General features: G+C 34.8%; 1 protein-coding gene across 6 annotated transcripts in view; it reads right to left on the minus strand.

The window, feature by feature from the left end:
* Positions 1-21,303, minus strand: part of DMD (dystrophin) — a 971,087-nt gene that overhangs the window by 637,270 nt on the left and 312,514 nt on the right. For all 6 annotated transcript variants that reach the window (XM_050969735.1, XM_050969772.1, XM_050969742.1 and 3 more), the window contains 6 exons: positions 14,936-15,177; positions 12,999-13,179; positions 5,531-5,676; positions 4,396-4,608; positions 1,948-2,061; positions 682-837 (listed from right to left, as the gene is read on the minus strand). In XM_050969735.1, coding sequence (XP_050825692.1) covers positions 682-837; positions 1,948-2,061; positions 4,396-4,608; positions 5,531-5,676; positions 12,999-13,179; positions 14,936-15,177 — 1,052 coding nt within the window. The remainder of the gene's footprint in view (positions 1-681; positions 838-1,947; positions 2,062-4,395; positions 4,609-5,530; positions 5,677-12,998; positions 13,180-14,935; positions 15,178-21,303) is intronic.

Raw genomic sequence — 21,303 nt, forward strand, 5'->3', positions numbered from 1 at the left:
AACACAAGAGAAATGAGAAATTAGGAAAAACTTAAAGGTAATACAACATGAAAAAAAATTAATTTGAACTATCATAAGGAATAAGAATACAAATGCCATCAGTGAAATAAGAGTAATTTTAGCTTCCTTACTCTGTAAAATTATTAATTATTAATGCCTTTAACTAAAATAAAAGAACTGTCCTTTTCTATTATGTCCCATTTTCTCAAATCTGTGTGACTACTGGAGACTAATTTATACACATGCATATGTGCACATACTCTTAATTCTGAGTTATTGAAGAATGAACTCTTCACTGCTTTAATGTCTTTTTTTATCCAGAGTAATGACATGCAAGTTGAACAATGTACATGAAAACATAAAACTAAGTACAGAACTGGATTGTTTTAGCAAATGCCCAAACACCTTCAGAAGTCTAGCTTTGCAGAAGCTATAAATCATACTTCTGTTAGACCTAATATATTAGTATAAATCTTTGTTAGAAAAATAGAAGGATATTTTATTATAAATAAATATACTTTACACATACTGCTATAGGCTAAATTACACTCTGTAAAACATTAATGGAATAAATATATCTAAATTCAGTTTCATTTACATATGTATAGAAGGGCAAAATCTGCCAATAAAAACCCGGGTGATTAATTTAAAAAGAAGCAGTCACAGCAGGAGACTTGGTACCTGTTGGCAAATGTGGTCCCACTGAGCATTCAGATCTTTTAGCTCTGACTCTATTCTGGAAGCAAATTCTGGCTCTGCTTCACTCTTCATTTTCTTCCCAGTCTCATTAACACTGTTCAAACTGGGCTGGATTGTCTGGATATCATTTACTAAAGCCTAAAGGAAGAGCAGAAGTTTAGGCAAGCAGAATTCACACAAAGTTTCAGACATGGTATCCCCACAGGAAAATGTGTCTGCATGAGATTCTGACTTGTCTGGGGTCCAGATCTCCAGTCAAATGAGCACAATCAACAGACTTATCTATGAAAAGAAATTAAAAAGGAATGACCAGCTGCAATGTGGCAAGCTGGTTTGTACCTAATAAAATAATGCATTTTTTAAATGTTATGTATGCACTATAAATATATACAAATATGATGTGTACATATATCTCTTAAAATGCTTCTCTGCTGTTGATTGAAAATGTGAGAAATACCTTGATCTTTTATTCACATTTCTGAAAGAACATTCCATTATAATGGTGAAAATAACGATAATTCTTATTTAAATAATGGCTAAGAGAAAGTTTGAGAGAACTTGCAGTTCTGTAAGATCACTGGGCATGTATTATTTCATAGTATTTATACATCCTGCCAGAAAATTTACAGAACTTGTAAATTCCACTAAGCATATAGACAGGGGCCATCATGGATTACAAGATTCACTGCACTTACACACTCTGTTGGGACAGGAAGAATTTGTAAAGCCTGTGATGGAAGTACAATATTTCATGATGCTTTAAAACTCTGCCGGGATAGCATCCTGAAACTTGTAAGTTTATTGAAAAAAGAATGGATATAACTCACAATACCTGCAAGTTCTTTTTGTACAGTCAGAAAAGTTTGTAAATCACACGAGTAACAGATACAGAAAAAATATTTTTTTGGCACAGATTATACAGATTAAAAAAAGAAAAAATGCAACACTCATAAGCTCAACAAAGTAAATTAACAGTGGACTTTAGTGGCTAGTGACATATTATTTCCTGTATTAAAAAAAAAAACAAAAAACACTTCAATATCTGCCTCCTTCTGGTATTAAAGTTTCTTTGTTTTAACTGAATTTTCCTTCAAACCCAGGACATGAAAAAGGTTCAAATACACTGCAATCCCCTTACTACATGATTTTTTTTCCTTTTTAGGAACAAGAATCATTTGTGTAACTTCTATATAAACCCAGCTCATAGAGAAGAGTTGAATAACTGCCAAGCAGGCAGGTAATACTCACTGTGCATTGCTCAAGTTGCTTTTCCAGTGCTTCTGAGTCTCCAAGGGCAGGCCACTCTTCTTTCAGAAAAACATCCACTTCAGCCATCCACTTCTTCAGTGTTTTGGTGTCATTCTGTGTATTAAAAAGACATTTCATTGCATCACACAAAACCTGACTGGCAAGTGTGTAATTCATCCTGACACTACAACAAAAACTCATTGCAATGTAATTTAAACATTATTGAACTGTCTGAAAATACAAACACAGCAAACAAGTAAAACCAATTTTACCTGGGTTTATCATCAACACTTTAACCTGCACTTTGAGCATTTCTGACCAAGTTTAAAGTGTCTATGAGCAGACAACCTTATGGCTCCAAAATTTATGCCTTCTAGATATCATTTGTGTTTAGATACTGCATGCTTGTTCATTGGTTCCCTCTATGGCTTCAGATTACTCATACTTGGCATTCAGGCTCACCCATCAAATGTTCTGTGCTTTCATTTAAACTTCATACTTCTTTTGGAAGTTATATGCTCTAGTGACTATTTTTCTACCAGAGCACAGCACAGTAAAACACCCTTACTATTCAGAGTGAAAAAAGCCAATGTAACTGAAAGAGATTCACTTCAGAAACTAAAATCATATAATGAGTCAATGAGTCATTTCAGTCTCTCAGTTACTGTTCCTAGCATTAGAATAGGAATATTATTTCCATAGCCTTTCTTTAACTCTTGCAGCTAGCAAACAAATCTTAACATCAAATATTTGAAAAGAGGGAATGTTACCAGTCCAGGCAACATTACATAGGTAATCTAATAACTTGAAAAGTAGAATGAGATTTAAAAAATACCACTTAAAATTACCTCAAAATGCCATCTTCGATAATCAGATGCACATATTAAAATAAAACACATATATGGCAAAAACTTTAGAAGTAAATTATAAAGCATTTTTTCATCAAACTATTTTCATCACCAATGAAATACACATTGATATCACATGCTGAATGCAAAGCTGAATTTAAGCACAAAAAAGGATGCTAGAATAGAGACTGTATCCTAAAAAGTATATAAATATGCCTTAGTAATGATTATGAGACAAGTAACAAAAGGAACTTTTCCTTAATGTAACTGATATACTTAAAAAACCCAAGCTAGCCTGGAAAATGAACTGAATTATTAAAATTAATCATACAAAAATTATCAATATACTCCAGAATGTCAATTACCAAAACACTTGAAATATCTACTGTGCATTTCATTATCCAACAGTAAAAATAGTTCAGAATCATAATTCATGATGAAACTTTAATACCTTTACAAGAATACTTTCAGTACATTAATGTGATAAAATATTTATCTAGTGGGATTTTCTTAAAAAGAGATTAGTCTCCTGCTACCAATGAAGATCAAATGTATGACTCACATTTTTAATCAGATTTTAAATGCATTTTGTTTATGAACACTGATTTCATCATATCCTATACTGATGCATTCCATAAATTACAGCAGCTAAAACAATAATCTGGATGAGAAGTCATTCAACAAGCTCAAAAGACAATAACTTTTATATTAGATATGTACCAGAGGACTTTCAGCAATAAATATAAGGGGTAAAATTTGTGTGCATCAACAGCTCATGCTGCTTTGAATACTTTACATGAGCATGGCCATGATGCTCAGGACCTTTATAAGACCAGTGGGAAAAGCTCTAAATTTGATGAAGGGTTGGAAGTGAAGGCAGGAGGCAAAGGGGAAGAAAAAAACAAAAGTTTGAATTTCTTAAGCAAAGTGACCTGCTTTTTTATGTGGAACTGTTTTGGGAGTAGGGTAGCATCTGTGAGGAGAGGACAGGTGCTGTTCTGTGCTGAACACAGACAGTTCCAGCTTCCCCCTGTGGAATCATCACTGGACATGGCTGATGATCAGTGGTAATGTAGATAAAGGGCAAAAATGTCCAGCAGAGAATGAGACAAAAAAAAAAAAAAAAAAAAAAGAGAAACAGCCCTGCAAAATGTGAGAAGCAGCCCTACAGACACCCAGGTGAGGCTCCAATGCTGCCATTCCAAATACTGAAATACACTTCTGTTTTCTGGAAAGTGCTGACAAGATACTATATTACAGGTGACTTTAATTATGCAAGTGAATTCATTAAAGTCAATATGGTACAGCTACTTCAGATGCATGAACTAGTGTTTCAGCTACATTGAAAAAGAAGTAGAGGAACATTATTTGCAATTTTTAATGAAATTAGAGCTTTTTGCTAATCAGAAACAGCCACAAAATCAGAATTCAAAGTAAAATCCACACTCATCAAAATCGAGCAGACATTTAAACACGTTTTTTGTCATGTTTTGATATCTCGCTTTGGTGTTAATTCCTGTAAGCACCTAAATGTGTTCTGCCTTAGTCCCACAGCAACAAGCCACCAGGTATAAGCAGAGGCTGAAAAAGTGTGATGAACCTGGAATCGCTGGAGTTTGGTCAGGCGCTCCTCCAGCTTCTGGGAATGCTCGGCCAGCTGTGCCGAGAGCTTCTTCCAGCGGCCAAGGACCACGTCCACCTCGGAGCGGTAACTCTGGCTGACCTCTGCAGGGGCTTTCCTGGACAGCTCTTCCACAGTGCTGCTGAGATAGCTCAGCCCTTTCTGCTGCTCTTGCAGAGAGCTTTGTAGAGCCTGTGAATAAGAAGCAAGTGGAATTCATGTGCGAGGCAATTCTCTTCGTTTCACAAACACAGCAACACACAGAGGTCACCTTTGCTAAAAGGTGCAAGGGCACAATTTACTGAGCAATTTGGAATTGTTTTTCTCTTACAATGTGGAAGGTTTTTTTAGTTGAACTGGCAATATAACCAGAGGTACTTATACTTGTTAATAGATGTGATCTACATACATTTCATTAATTTGAGATAGGAATTTGCTATGGCCCTGATAATGACACTTTCAAAAGAACCACAACATGGAGAAAAAAATAAACTTAGAGAACTGATTCTGTGATACATTTTTTTATAACTTCTCAAAAACTTTTGTAATTCTCAGCCCACATTTACTTCATCTAGTTTTTTTTCTATATTCTATGTTTTATTTCTGAATATGCATCAAACAATATGTTCATTAGCCATCTGATTGTAGAAACTCTGTCAGACATTGAGATACAGGGAAGGTTTGTAGCCACTGGCAAAATTTGTTCCACATTTGTCTACTTGTAAATTTGACAGGAAACCTGTCAAAAGACTGTGCTGCATTTTGCAAATCAGAATAGTTTTCCTGTCAGCACTGGGAAATGAAATTACCTAAATCTTTACTACCAGAACTATTATCAAAGGAATATTTTATATACCATGGGGAAAAACAAGGGCTTTTCCTTAACATTTTCAATATCTTATAAAACTGCTTTCAGGTGTAAATACCATTTTAAATTCCTTAACTTCAGGAATCAATATAAGCAAGCAACCACCATATCCTGAAGCCCTGGCTTAAAACCAAAATGAGCATTATTTACTCAACATCCACAGGCTTCAGCAGAGTCATATACCAAGCTAGAGCTCTGTTCTAAACTTCTCATTTAAGACATTTTGCCCACAGCTTAATCACTCACCTTGAACTCCCTGAGTCTCTGCTCCATGATTTCATATTCAGCAATTGCAACCTGAGGCATGGAGAGTTTAGTTTCTGACTGCTGCATCCACATAAGTATAGTGTTCATTGTCTCCTTGTAGTGTGCAGGAGGCAAACTGTCAAAAACTACATTCAATAGGGGAAAAAAAAAAAAGGGAAGGAAATAAAAGGAAGGAAGGAAGGAAATAAAACAATTTTTCGCTTCACTATTTGGTTTACTGACAGAAGACACTTGGTAAAAGACCAAGCCTGATTGAATTCTACAGCTGTTTTGCAAGACATTGCAACAGGCCCTGTGTTTATCAGAACTATAAATAAAATGTTGGAAGCAAAAATTATTTTTAAAAAATTTTGAAAAACCAACACACTTCTTCTAATGTTGGAGATAACTCTACCATTTTATGAGTTGTGTCATTTGGCCCCATTATTATAGGTCAGAAGACAACTTATATGGCCAACACAACTATTTTAAATATGTGTGTCCAGAGACCAACAGACAAACCACTGTACTTAACCTACAATCTAATTTCAGAAATGTCTTAAAAGCTATGTTAATATGTTCAATGTTTCTGTTCTAGCAACATGTTCCATTTAAGACATCTGTTAAAAGCTTAGAAAATTAATCTTCCTTCTACAATAAAGTTGAATTTTATTGAACTGTGCTTATTGTGTCAATATTACAGCTACTGCAAATAGACAACATCTGGCACACACATAAGCAACTCATTAGCAGATAGATTCCCTCTGCCATCAACAACAGTTGTCTCTATACTGACTAAAAAATGTGTAGACAAATAGCATGTCTGGTTGGAACTGAAACATTTCCAATTTGTTCATAATAATGAATATAAAAGCTAAAAAATGTAGCACCCATTTGTATCTCCTGTATTCTCCTCAATATTCACTGGTGTTTCACAAAGAAATGTACAGAACAATAATAAAGCTGTCAAAAAAAGTAGTTTTGACAAACAACACAGTTAAAATTTTTAAGTGCAAACTTGCTTACATCATACAACAGAATGCTGAATGCTTGGCAGACTGTACCTCAGATTTTAATCTAATTTTTTAGTTGATCAACAGAATGCTACATGAAAAAAACCTTTTATTTACAGTCAGATATAATGACTTCCCAAAATCAGAACAATCTCTCTTGTGAAGAATGCACATTGTATGGCAAACTTTCCTTAAAAAAGACTTGCCTGATGTGATTTATCACCTATATCTGGGTATTTACAAAAGATAGAACTTGGTACCAGGAAATACAAGAATTTCTTCCCTTGTGAGGTATTTTTGTTCACAGAAATCAATAGTAATATATTCTTGGAAATACAAACCCAAACATTTCCCATCTCATCCAGTAACATCTTAAATATTTTCTTTCCTTAGTGAAATTTGTATTGTCTTTGACTCATTTTATCCAAACAACAACTACTTTACAAGAGAACATACATTTAAGCTCTTCACTCCAAAGAAATGGAGATATAATTTGAGCAGCTCAGATATGTTAAAGAACTATAGAACTCTCAACTGCAGTTTTATTTAGAAATATGAAATGAAGTTTAGGGTTGTAATGTAATGTTTGACTTCTCTAAGTCATTTTTCCCTTTAAATGAGAAACAGATCTTATGACCAATGTATAACTTCAAGCATTTAAGTAAAACCAGCTATTTTTGGTAGTACTGAAGAACAGATGGAAACTGCTATAGCAAACTCCACCAAATTGTATCAAATTTTAATCCAGTAACTTTGCCAATAATATTAAAAATTTTAAAACCATCCAAACATTGCAAAACATTTCATTCAATTGTAATGAGTTTTGTTTCCTGCTATTGGATGGACTAAATAGGAGTCCAAATGGGATGACAGATATTGATTTAACCAAACTAATGTCTTTAAAATTTAGTTATTAAATATTAATTTTAGAGAGCATTGCTGAGTGTACCTATAGTTTTCCCATTTCACTTTTCCAGATTACTACAGATTAGCAATAATGAAACACTTTTTGATTCTTTAACATAGACAATGTGTCAGCATTTTCATCCACAAGGAAGCAGATTAACTTTTAGGATGGCACTGAAGAGCCTTTATTATTTTAGCAGCACATGATGGCAATGGTGAGAATTCAGTCAAGCTCCCCCAGTGGGATTCACATTACCCAGTTATAACTGTCTAAATAATCTAACTCATTTATGGCCTCTCTGTGGGCAATATGTATCTCTAAATTCCCCATGCTAATAACAAAATCCCATGTTTAAGAATTGTTTCTTTTTATCTTAAAATTTGCTTTGTGATACTAATATTTATGGACTAAAGTCCACCCAATAAGCAAAACTCCATTAATATGGATTCTGATGTATTATCAAAAAAAAAAAAAAACCAAAAAAACCCCAACAACAACAACAACAAAAGAACTGGCAATGAGAAAGATCTAGTATGTCCTCTCAACATGGGCCTGGTTTAGATATAGCAAAACTAGGTCCATGGCAGAACAGTAACAAAATATCACAGAGGGAAATCACAAAAGTGTTATTGTGAAACATCAGAATACAGTTCCCATCCCAAAGGGGAAAAATGTTTTTGTATTCATCCATTCCACTTGTAGGAAATGCATTTTGGTGTGACTGACATTGTAAGCCCTGGGAACTGACAGGCAAACACATTTGCACTTATATATTTCTTTGAGAGAAAGTCCATACATGTGGAAACAGAATGTTCAAATAGTTAGGATTTATTTCTAAGAAACAGAACTATCTAAACATTTTCCAAATAAGTAAAATACTTTGTTTTTCCTTACTGCTTCCTTGGTTTTTGTGAGCAGATTTTTCAGTCAAAAAGATTTTCCCAAATCAGAAATTAAATGGGAATATAATTATCTCAACAACAATCAAATCACACTGGATAGGTTGGAATGTGTTTCTCCTGCAGTCATTACAAATCCCACTGTTCATCACACCATCATGAAAGACAATAAATATAATCTATGGGGCCATTTCAGTAAAGACTTATTCCCTGAAATAAATTAACAAGATTGAACTTCATGTATTTCCAATAAAATTCTCTGCAGTAGTAAAACCAGGCTGATGTTTTCACAACTTTGTTTTATTATGTTGTAATACAAATACTTGAACCAATTCATTAATAGGTCTTTATTAATAAAAGTTGTGATTTCCTTCTCCTACATTTTTAACCAGAAATTCTCACAAGGAATCTTGCATAATACTTGATCAATGTTATGCAAGTGATTTAAATCTTCCAATTGTCTTTGTTATAAAGCTCTTGAAAGAAACAGAAGGGAATATTAGAATCACAGTGTGGTTTGGGTTGAAGGAACCTTGAAGATCATCCAGTTCCAATCTCCACCATGGGCAGGGACACCCACTAGATCAGGCTGCTCACTCCCCGTCCAACCTGGCTTTGAGCACTTCCAGGGAAGCCCTTCTCCAGTTCTACAGGAGCTTTTGTAACAGTAAATATATTTTAAAAACACAATTATTTTTTAGGTGGGTTTGTTTTTCATCCATAAAAATATTTATTTTTACCACTGAGGAAAAGGACAAAATCACCTACAGAGTAAAGGACATTATCTCATACACATTCATTTCACAGGCTGCTTTGTCCTTTTGATCTTGATTTAAATAAAAAATAATTACCAGAGGAAATGGATGGTGTGAAAAAAAGAAAAGAAATTGCTTGCATGCTACTTATTACAACAATACATTCTCACACACATCTGAACTGTATCTTCAGTTTGAAAGACACATTTAAAGAAGGTTAAGGAAACTTTATCCCTCAAAATCAAATAGAAATTAATATTTTTGCTACTAAATCATAGCTCAGTTCTTAAAGAAAACTTTCAGTTATGAAGTTTTCAAGATACTTTCCTAAATTTTTCCTTCCTCAAGTATAGAAAGATTTGTGAAAGATTATGTATCATTACAATTTCACTGCCACTTATAAACCTTAAAGCATCAAAATAAGTTAGCAGTTCAAAGTTTTAACCAAAGCAGAATAATTACAGACTAAAACTCTAAATGGTCATCATACTGTTGCAGTTACTGTAGTTTATTATCTTATACAATTATGCCAAGTTTGAATTGCATGAGGTCTATGCAATCCAACACTCCAATACAATCCAATACTGTACTTATGGATTAGAGAGAACAATAATGTTCATGTAAAATAATTTTAAGCATGGCATGGGTAGGTAAATAAAAAGTCTAAAGAATCTTGACATGATGCAGAAGGTAAAAGCTTTCTAAAGTATCTCCTGAAATAAACAGGAGAAACATCATTTGAATGCAGATGAATAATTTATCATTAATAACAACAGCAATGATGACAATGATGACTTCACCTTTAGGAATTACAGATTCTGCAAAGGTAGAATCAGAACTTGAAAGAAAAGCACAGTGCATAAATTTATAAAGCAGACAAAAATGGAAATATATATGACTTTTTCTTTGCCACCTCCACCTTGATACTTTTAATTTCACTTGTGACAAAAGCCTTTTTTTTAGTTACTTGCTAAAAGTCCAACGATTTTCCAATTTCCCTCAGAAGAACATGTATCTCAGTGAGAACATGTATCTCCATCAAGGCCACGACTGGATAGCAGCTCAATGCAGCGAGACTGAAAAGCAGAAGCACCTTAATGGAATTCACTTAAGTCCCAGATCTAGAGGAGTGCTGGAATGAATCAGCTGCCACCTGGGAGGAAGTTTGAACCAGGGAGTATTCACTTACCTGACACTGACTGTCAGCTCTCCCTGGGCTCAGGGGGAACGGGAGCCTGACCATGCTGCTCCCTAGAAATCTCTCGGATGTAGCTGCAGTTCGTTTCAAGACAAGTAAATATAAAGTACAAAACCTCCTTTTCCACCAGGGCATTACAAAATGTAAGAACCTCCTTGGGAAATCAGGTTATTCCTACCCAAATCCTTGCCAGCATTGTCTATTTCACTCCCTTGTGTAGATTACTGAACAGTTTTAAGCTCAGTCTGACCTTTAATTTTTCTATATAGCAATATTCTAGACATTTCTCTAAATGTGTTTGGGGAGAAGAGAGAGCTGGATTGCTGCATACATCACATTCAAAATGACATATGGATATACAGACATTCTGTAAAGTGCAAAAAATGGGATTGTATTTGTTAATATTTAATGAGATTGCATCTCTCCTAACCAGCACTACAAAATAATTTAAAAAACCCCAATCAAACAGGTTTCAGAAATAAAATTAGGTTTTATGATTGGAAATTCTAATCAAATCTTGGAGAAAAACATGTAAGAAAATCTGAGTTAGTCTTTAGTGTTGTTTTACTGACAAATCTGCAGCAGAGAGAAACTACTAAGCATTCCTGAATGTTTTAAAAAAACCCCAAAACTAAGCTGCCATCACTTTCAAAAACCAAAATTAAAACCTAACCAAACAAAAAATATTTGAGGAAGACAATTCCCAAAATTAGAGAAAACGGTTTATAAGAGAAAATTTCTCTTGAACAACAGAACACATAAATACCCTTATCCATCAGAAAAGATAATGAAGCAATGGAAGATTAACAAAAAACAAACAAACAAACAAACAAAAAAACGCTCACAAAAACCCTAAACTTTTTGTGAGAGTCAAAAAAACATATCTTTTTGTCTTAAAAATAAACTTTAATCATGAATCAAAAAAAGAAAAATATTTTTAAACACATTTAGGTGTTTTTTTTTTAGGAAAGAAAAAAAAAGGATCAAATATTTTAACTGATCTGCAATACATCATTCAGTCCTCAGAAGACTTTTCCATCTGTAGGCAATAATTAATTAGAAATAATGTATGTAAATAAAAGATGGAAAGATGCAAAGTACTAAAACAAAATTTCTATCTTTTATATTAAAGTAAGGCCAGAATAAAGACACAGGATATGGCCCATCTGTACAACACAAAAAAAGGAGTAACAACTGTTCAGGACTCCATGCAATATTGATTAGGAAATGTCTTTTCTCTTGCACTACAGGAGACTCTCCCCAGCCTGAGCAGGGCTTCCACCTCAGGACAGCTGCTCCTGCAGCTGGCCAGGGCACTGGAGGAGCTGATTGCAGCCCAGGCTGGGGAAGGAATACCCAGGAAGAACTTTACTAAAGCCCATGGCATTACAGGTCAGGCACTGAACAGTATTTACATTACTGGACCAATCAACTGGTTAATTCATGGCCTCTCACCACAGTAAAATTTGATGTGGCAAGCCAGACAACTGTGGAAGTTTAGACAGAGAAGAATTCATAAAGAAGCCAGCACTTATGCTGCATTTCTTCATAAAGAAGTCAGCACTTATGTTGTATTTCTGTTGGAAGAATGGCAACTTATTTCAGCATATAAAATGTTTTTTACATCTTGCCTGTAGTTTATCTTGAATTTAGAGCAATGAAGAAACTTTACACTCCTTAATGTTAAACTTCTACAATTCATTCTTTCATCACTTGCAATGGGACACTTGCATTTTATTTCTTCTGTTCTCCCATGCATCATCAACTCTTCAGTTTGCATATGTGGGCACATGTGAAATAACTACAGAAGTGCAGTAATGTAGTATAGAAAAAAACAATATTCAAAACTCTCTGTGAAAGAATTTAGGAGGAATATTAGAAAAATCCACTAGAAGGAGCTAGCACTATGTCAAATTTCAAATCAGTACAACAATTTAGACATATCAGTGGTTTAAGGGGCAAATAATATCTTTGTTGTGTGAAAAAGTTAAATTTGCATTCTTTTTTGCCTGATACTTTATTAATTTCATAAGCTAATACAGAAAGTGTACAGTAATTACTGATATGCTACGTATCATTAATTAGGAATAGTTAACTTCCTATTTTGGTATAGCATTTTGTCCTTTTTGAAAAATTCATTTTACTAAAAATATCATAAATAATGTTAGAACTGGCGGTAATGTGTTCTGTCTTGCAATTAAGAAAGAGTTGGCCACAGGATGAAAAACTAGATTTGCTAAGGTGGCTGCTGTCTTTGATAAGTCTTTGAGTTCAATTTCTATTCTGTAAAAATCTAGAGCAGATTCACTCCTGCAATTAAGCTGTCTTTCCTCTCTACTGACTGACAGAGATGGACTGCCTTGTCTTATAATCCAGATAAACAAAGACAGTTTTATGGTGCCAAAAAGTATCATTGAGTCTGTCCATAAACATACTAACAAGAGGAAGTTTGATGGCAGAACTACACTGAGTGGAACCTTTGCTTCTGAATAGTGCACCTTTCCTTGATTTCTTAATAAAAAATATGGAATCAACTGATAATTTTTGAAAGACTAATTCAATTGCAAAAAAGAGCACCTGAATTGCACTACTGGTTTAGTATCACAAAAGCAAATACAAAACTGGGAGAGCAAAATATAAACACCTATTGTATGTGTGCTAGTCAGGCAAATTGACTTCTTGTCAAGAACACTTACTGGTCTGTAGCTGCTTTTCTCTGGCATGCATGTCAGCAAATATTTGTTTGAAATGGCTGGTAAAAGCAGCAAGGTCAGCATCCAGAAACACTGGTGCTTGTTCTTTCTCTTTGAGTGCTTGACTTTGAGCCTTTAGCCGTTCAATCTGAGGCTGCAGGGTCGACATTCGAATGATTTCATCCTGCAAGTGAGAACAAAAAAAAAAAAAAAAAATCAAGGTATGGCTACACAAGAGATGAAAACGCTAGTGCCATGAAATCACCACTGTTTCAGTGCACATTACACAACTGTTCTGCTTCCAAATACATCAGTTACAAAGCACATCAATTCAACATTTTAAACCTTTCCTCACAAATCAATACTTCTACTCCAAATAACATTGTTGATTCAAATCACTGCTTAAAGCCACCTTAAAGTCACTTTCAAATGATATTTTGCTCAAAGAAAATAAGAATGATTGTACAATAAATTTTCAATCCTAAGAAACATCTTTTTCATGTGAAGATGGGAAGAGAAAAACACCACATGTACCATTACCCTGGACCCAGGTCTGTTATACTATGTATAGACTAAAATGAAGTAGAAAAGGAGAAATGAAGATACCCAGTGATTTCTAGCAGCCTCACAGTAACACATTAGAGGTTGAGGTTAAGATTAGGATAGCACATAGCAGCTGGAAGGAGAACATCTATTCCAATGGCCTGACTACTTCAGGGCTGACAAGTTAGAGCACATTGATAAGGACATTTTCCAAATTGCTCCTACAGACTGACAGGCTGGGGGCACCCACCACCTCTCCAGGAAGTTTTTTGGTTATGCTCCTCAAACACCCTCCCAACTCCAGTTTAAACCTCCCCTGGCACAGCTTTGAACCACTCCTATGCATCCTGTGCCTGGATGCCAGGCAGAAGAGATCAGCACCTCTCTCTTCTCTGCCCTTCTCAGGAAGTTAGAGAGAGCAATGGGGTTGTGCTATTATACCTTGACATGTGCAACTACAAAATATAAAAGAAATTAGCAAAGAAGCCAAATGTACAGTTCATAGCAGAGATATTCAAAGAAAAGTTTTCTGCACAGGAACAGAGACGTCTGTAGGCACAATGCTATCTTGGAAATACCTGAAAATTAAAGTAATAGCATAAATCTCAATTTGGGTTTCAATATTTTCTGGTTGAGAGTTTCTGGAGTCAGAGATTTCCTAAAGTCAAACTTCTACAAGTATATCATGCAATTTATAATGCAATACTACACTTCAATATATTGCTGTTAATCAGTATTTGCTTGTAAGCTCTCCACCCACAGAGCTGTCTACAGTAAGAGAGAGAAGCAAGTTTCTATGGTGGTACATCACACAAATAAAAACAATTAGGGAGAATTAGAAGTGAATTCGTGTGACAGTTTTTTGTTCAACTCCTGTGATTCTCTCATACTGTGACAGAAGAATATTCCTCCATTTGACTACACAACCCACACTCAATCAAAACCCAGGGTATATAAGAAGTAAAGTGGCCTGCAATGGCAGAATTTTGGACTTGAAAACAATGCTCAGGCACAGATTCTTAAAAGAGTTGAAGAGCAACGTTTTCCTCATGAGGAACCAAGGAGGTGAAGAACAACATTTTCTTAATGAGGAACCAAAGAAAAAGATTTTTACATGAAAAAGACTTGAGGCCCACAATTCCCTCTAAGTGTCTAAGTATCCTAATAACTCAATATTTGGGGCAGATTTTTAAAGACCCATATCCTGGGTTCTACTGCCTCTTTATTTCTTTACTGGTCTTTCCTTTCCTTGAACAAATATTTTTCAAAAATTACTTTGTAAATCCAAGGGGTGCATTTACCATTTTTATTGTGAAACATTGTAGGTCATAAATCTGTCCCACTGTTGGAACACCTGTGAAGCACAATATCATCAAAAAACTTGAACAGTTTCTAACCTTGCATCTTTCTAACTGAGCTTTTACTGTAGCAGGATCTGTTGCTGGTGTGGGTTGTGTTCTCAGCCAGTTTTCTGCAGCAATTGCTGTCTGCTCCAGTTGCTGCAGCTGGGAGTAGAAGTCAATGATGTTATTTTGGTACTCCAGCCATGCCAGTCTTTCACTCAGCAACTGACAGAACTCAATCCAGCGGCTCTTCAGCTGCTCTGAGGCTTGTCTAATGTTGTCAGGATTCAGACCCTCTAGAAAAACAAGAGAAGATGCTTAAAGAAAAACAAGTTGCATAGAAAAGGAAAAAAAAGAAAGTAGGATAGTTGAACAATTGAGTTTCTCTATTTGAGAGCTCATAAATCCAGTTAACGATTTATCACCAAATAACAGTTCTGAATCTACAGATGTTACACATTAGTGGGGAAAGCATATAAAAAATATTTAAAGTTGCTGCCTGGGTACTTTTGTTGCTATGGGAATGAATTATAAACTACATTAAAGTACAAGAATGGGAATAAAGCAGAAAGTAGAGATAGAATACATAAAGCTAATTAAAACTGCTGTAAGAAATAACCACATGCCCCACAGCTGGATTTTGAAAACTATGCCTGGACTGAAATTAGATTTTTAATGTACAAGACTGTTGTTGGCTTTTCTTCTATAAAAAGACTGATTACAATTAATAGGAGCTATATTCCACAGTTATTTAGAGGTTCATGGCAATCCAACCCATATATTTTGAATTATACGTTATTTTGGAAATACCATAAACACAGAGGAATAAACAAAGTACCAGATCAAATCACCATCTAGGCTAGTCCTGAGTGTCCAACAATGACCATAAGGAGACAGTAAGAAGACAGCCAAGAAACCACAGGTGATGCTTCTCTATGGCTATTTTCAAATTGAATGGTTTCTCTGATGTAGTTTGCCTATTCCTGTCTGTTGTTTAATAATCATGCTTATAATAAAGTTCATAAAATAAAACTGACTTTAGTTATTGCAGACAAGATAATTATTTAGAATAATTAAAAGGTAAAAGAAAATTTCTTCACTTGCTGTGAAGAAAGTAAAGCAATACATATGAAAGATAAGAAAATGTGTCTTACCACAATTCATAGTCACTCTGTAATTTGAACTCAGAATGACCTCAAAATAGTATTAACCTAATCATCCCATTTATTTTTCAATGGAAGTTTAAATGTAGTCCCTAACATTTTCTAAATTGTAATGACATGGCATGGCCATAGGGCCAACAGTGATTTCAAAATGAGTGAAACTCTGAAATCACTGAACAGTGCCATATGCTTAAGAATACTGTTTATAATATCATCACATAGTCATACAATAGCCAACCACTTAAACAGAAGCTACGTTTTTAATAAAATATTAAAAATAAGATTACTTTTCTTTAAAGCAAGTTTAAAAGCAAATGAGACAAAAACCTTCTGTGCTCCACTTCTGCAATCTTTGATACCCTACTGAATATGGGTTTTCATGTTTGCAATCTGCCCTCCAAATCTACAGGAAAATTTCTTTATCAGGATTAAAAAATTGTAAAGTTCATGGCAGTTTTGGAAGGTAGTACCTAGGAAATAGAGTCCTAATTACAGATAATTGCTGTAGTAAAAAGCAGTAAAAAGTACAAGAATTGTTTTATAATAAAATATTATAAGGAATTGCCATAATGCATGCTATATGGTAAACCACACTATATGATAATCAGGGATCATGTCTGCTGTGGAGCATCATAATGCTCTGGCAAATCATGCTCTGGATCCAGCTCAGGGCTATTTCATTCAGAGTTGCTTGGAAACAGACTGTGCAGCAACCTGATAGCAGCTCTCTGGATATGCTTTGGCTCTGGGATGGTGCCCCAGCCAAACAAATTGTACAGCATTTCAAAAAGCAAAACTACTGGGAAAATAGAAAGCCCAGTACTACTGGGAGATAATGGGTGGTGGTTGGAGCAGCTCCACATCCACATTATACTCAAAAAAAACCTGAAAAGCACATTTTAAGGACTGATCAAGGATATAAAATGAACTTTGAAGCATGAAGAGGTAAAAAATGATTTTGACACATCTTAATAAAATCCAACAGTGATCTTGTCTTCTGTGAGTGTGTGTGTGCATCTGGGGATGTGGTAGCATAGCTACATTTTCTAGAAGTTTAATGTCTAATGAGCATGTGAGGATGCAGAATAAACCTGGATGGCACAGCCCATTTGAATAACAACACAGACAAGAAGGCACACAGATACTGACTCTTAACAACAGCAAGAACATATGTATAGACAATAAGACTTTAACTGTGCTATATTTTGAACAATTGTTTCTGCTGTGATTTGGGTATAAAAATGCTGTAAATTCATAACAGAGAAAAGATTATCTTTGCCATTGTGTTCATTATTATCTCTGAACCTGGAAGACATTGCTTGTGAGTTTGGCAGACTAGATATAAAAGGATCACTTTATTTATTCCTCCTTTCCTTTCTTTTCAGCTCCCAAGTACCCTTAGGCAAGATTATAATTACCAGAAGTGCAGTCATGGATTCTCCACATATAATACTTTTCACTGCACTGTTTTCTTCTAGGATTCAAGACTGTATTTCAGATGAAAATCTAGATTCACTAGATCCTCCTTTCTTATTTTGCTCATAGGTCCCTCTTCACATGACAAATTTAAATATGTGAAAATAGCCACTATTAGTCGATTTTTCTTTACTTATTTTTTTTAACATCTAACCTTTGAGTCTAAATGTGAATCCATAAATACATAGAGAAAGAAATGTTTTTGCTCTTCATGTTCCTGAAATGGACAGTACTAAACTGGTTTATGCAGAGTCCTGTTTGGTAAAATATTGCAGAGGAGGACTTTCATTAGGCAGAATATCCTACTGTAAGGAAGATAAAATCTCCATACCATGTGATTCATTTCAAACAGGATGGAATAAAATGGCTGTTACTTGAACTTGAGATCATTCGGGAAAGTCTGACCCATTGGGGAAAATTAAGAATTACACATGGAATGGAATCATTAGGGTTGGAAGGGAATTCTGGAGATTACTCAGTCCAACCCCCATGCCAAGGCAGGGTCACCCAGAGCAGGTGACACAGAATCATGTCCAGGTGGGGTTTGGAATGTCTCCAGAGAGGGAGCCTTCATGACTTCCCTCAGCAGCACTGGGTTCCAGTGCTCTGCCACCTCCAAGGAAGAGAAATGCTTCCTCTAGTTGAAGTAAAACTTTCTGAATTTTAATTTATTACTCCTTAATTAAAGTGCATTATTTCTTGTCCTATTTGAAACTTTCTTCTGTGATAACTACTAACTTCTGGACTAACTTAAGCACCTTTACCAAGACATACAAAAAGTGCACAAGCCAGCAAAGAAACAATATAAAACCCATTTTCTGGCAAAACGTTATTTTATGAATAGTAGTTGGTTCATAATCATTTCATGTTTCACATTCTAAAACCTTCTGGTATAATCATTGTATAAATATACTGTACCCAGAGGAAACAGATCATTATCTGAAGTGCATCCATTAATTTTATTACCTTGTATACTGCACATAATAAATTGTGCCTGAATATTTTAATTGTGCAGCACCTCACATGCAAGTGCTTTGGAATTGCCACTTAATATGAAATATTTCTTGTTAAGTGCATCTGTCATTTGCACAGTTCTGTGATAGAATAATGTAATATTATTTGGTTTCTGTAGCTCTTGACTCTTGTGTAACTTACAAGATAATGTATTTCTTCCACAGAATGGTGGCATTTTAAAATTACATGTTTTATTACAACAAATTGATTTGTATTCAGTTTAATGCTTCCTGTCAAAATTCTCTGATTATTCATTTTGATGTCCTGTTTATTTTATTCTAAACTACTGTAATAGCCAACTGTCCACTCCAACTGCTAAACTACTTCACTTATGCATCAACAGATTTTTTTATTCTACTTTATAATATGATTTAGTAAAGAAGAACAAAACAGATTTTTTTTTCCTAGAAATAATGGTAAACAGAATATGTAAGTTTTCACTGATTGCAATCATCAATCTTTGACAACATGAGCAAGGAGAGGCAGAGCACAGCCCATGAGGGTGGCTGGGTAAAGAAGCATCCACCAAAAACCACCAGTGATTTCCCCCCTGTAATGGGAAATGTCCTTCAAATGACAATGTCCAGACATCCTGCCTACAAACACAGGGACAGTTGTGCTGTGGGAGAGGACAGATCTTTCCAGGGCAAAATATTTCTGCTGTCAATGGCTGACAACAGGTCTAGAAAAGTGTCCTGTGTAAATATGTTTCCTAAGAATATTTCCCTCTGCTAAGGAACAAATAAATTAAACCTTAAATAAACCATTCAAATTATCTCTAGAATCCAGGTTTTTTTAACCTACTCTCTCTCCTATCACAGAAAAAAAAAAAAAAAAGGCAAGAAAATAAATATAAATGATTCAACAATGGAGTTCACCACTATTCTGAACTTTCTCTTATAATCCACCAGCGGTCTCATCTTTTTATGCTGTTTGTCTGTTACAATCAGAATCTTGTTTTTTCAACAAACAGAAAGAATATTTTAAATATTAAGTAAAGCCAGCATATTCAATGCCAGCATAATTCAAATCTTAAGGAATCTAATCATTATTAGCCCAGATCTAATTGACACAGAATAAGTAAAAAATTAACAATTCAATTAAAATTGTATTTACTTGACTTCTGAATTGATCGATACATCAAATCTGTTTGCCTTGTATGGTTCTTTAATTACAGATTATACTGCAAATGCATGACAATCATCAATGCAATCACTGACTCATTTCCCTAAAGAATAACAATGGCAGCATCATCATTTTTAATCTGTAATTTGTGGAAGTTAAAAAGGTAGGTTTTTTTTTTTATTATTAAAATAACATAGTACATCTTCCTTCCACTAGATGCTAAACTGCAGATCTCCCACAAATCCATACAGGCACTCTAATTAATTCCAGCTCCTTCCCATTTAATGGAAAACAGTTCCACTACTGGAACAGGAAGGTATAAAGGAATAGTTAGGCTGCTCCAAAAAAGTTATTTTTGAGATTCAGCAAATCTTTCTTCTTGTTCTTAGTGAATACAACAACCAAAAAAATTTTGATTAATTTACAAAAGACATAAACACTACAGAAATTTAGTTGAATTGCTGTGGAAAATATAAAGCTGCATAACTCTACTACAGTTTGAAATGAAGTTTTAAAGGTAATATTTTTCTTAACTTTTAGTTCAGTTTCAATTGAACTAAATTGCAACCATTACCTGCAATTAGATCATAATGATTGGAAGTAAAGGCAAATACAGAGTATGTTGTACACAAAAGAACAATGACTTTTAAATGGCAGTTAACTTCCTTTACCCTCAAGGAGCAATTCTGAGCATCTCACAAGATATTCCATTTGCCAATTCTTTGTTAAAATCATCTCATAGCTCTCACCAACTAATGGTAATTATTTATTCTACTCTCTGCTGCTGGCAATTACTGCATTAATTAACCATTCCAAACACTATTCTTCAATTTGCCTTTGCATTAGTGGAGCAGTGTAAATTCTGATAAATACTCAAGGTTTCACGTCCAGAGGAATTGTTTCTCTTTTCAAAGGGATTGTTTCCTCCCTAAAACCATGACAATAAGAGATCTTCATTTTCACAGCCAATTAATCTGTCAGCCACACTAGAATGTTTTTTCAACCAAGGCTACCACAACATAATACATAACCAAGACCTCAGAGCAGCTGACAAAGTTGAATAAGTTGATAAAGTCATGCTGGCTTAGTTAGTCTGCCCTAACAGTTGGAAGATGTACTTCCTAAAAAAAGAGGTGCAATTTGAGAAATACTGGAAATATTTCCATGCACATCTAGCTACATCTCAAACTACATTTTTAGCAGTATTCCATTCCAAGGATGGACCCAGGGACTCAAGGAGACAAAAGCAGAGTCTTGAGTTAAAACTCCATGGGACTAATGAAGACAGAATTCAGTCTATTTGATGCATGACATGGTAGGCACTACAGTGCAGGGTAAGCATTATTTAAGATTGTTGTGAGTTTGACAACTAACACCAAAATCAGTCATCATAAAGTACTACATAATCCAAAGAAACTAAACTGGAATTCTTGAGGTGCAGATCTGCATTTGTCCAAAGGAAGAGTGGGGCATGCCTGAATATGCCCTAGACAGAGTCTGCCAAAAATAGGAACCCCAATGGGTCAGCATGCAAATTTCAGATGCTTCCCTAAAATCATGTACAATCACTTCTCCCAGACAGAAAACATAAAAAGTCTGAACTTTTAATATCATCAAACATGGAGAAGTGCCCAAATTATTTCA

Source organism: Serinus canaria, chromosome 1, assembly GCF_022539315.1.
Source record: "Serinus canaria isolate serCan28SL12 chromosome 1, serCan2020, whole genome shotgun sequence".
NCBI lineage: Eukaryota > Metazoa > Chordata > Aves > Passeriformes > Fringillidae > Serinus > Serinus canaria.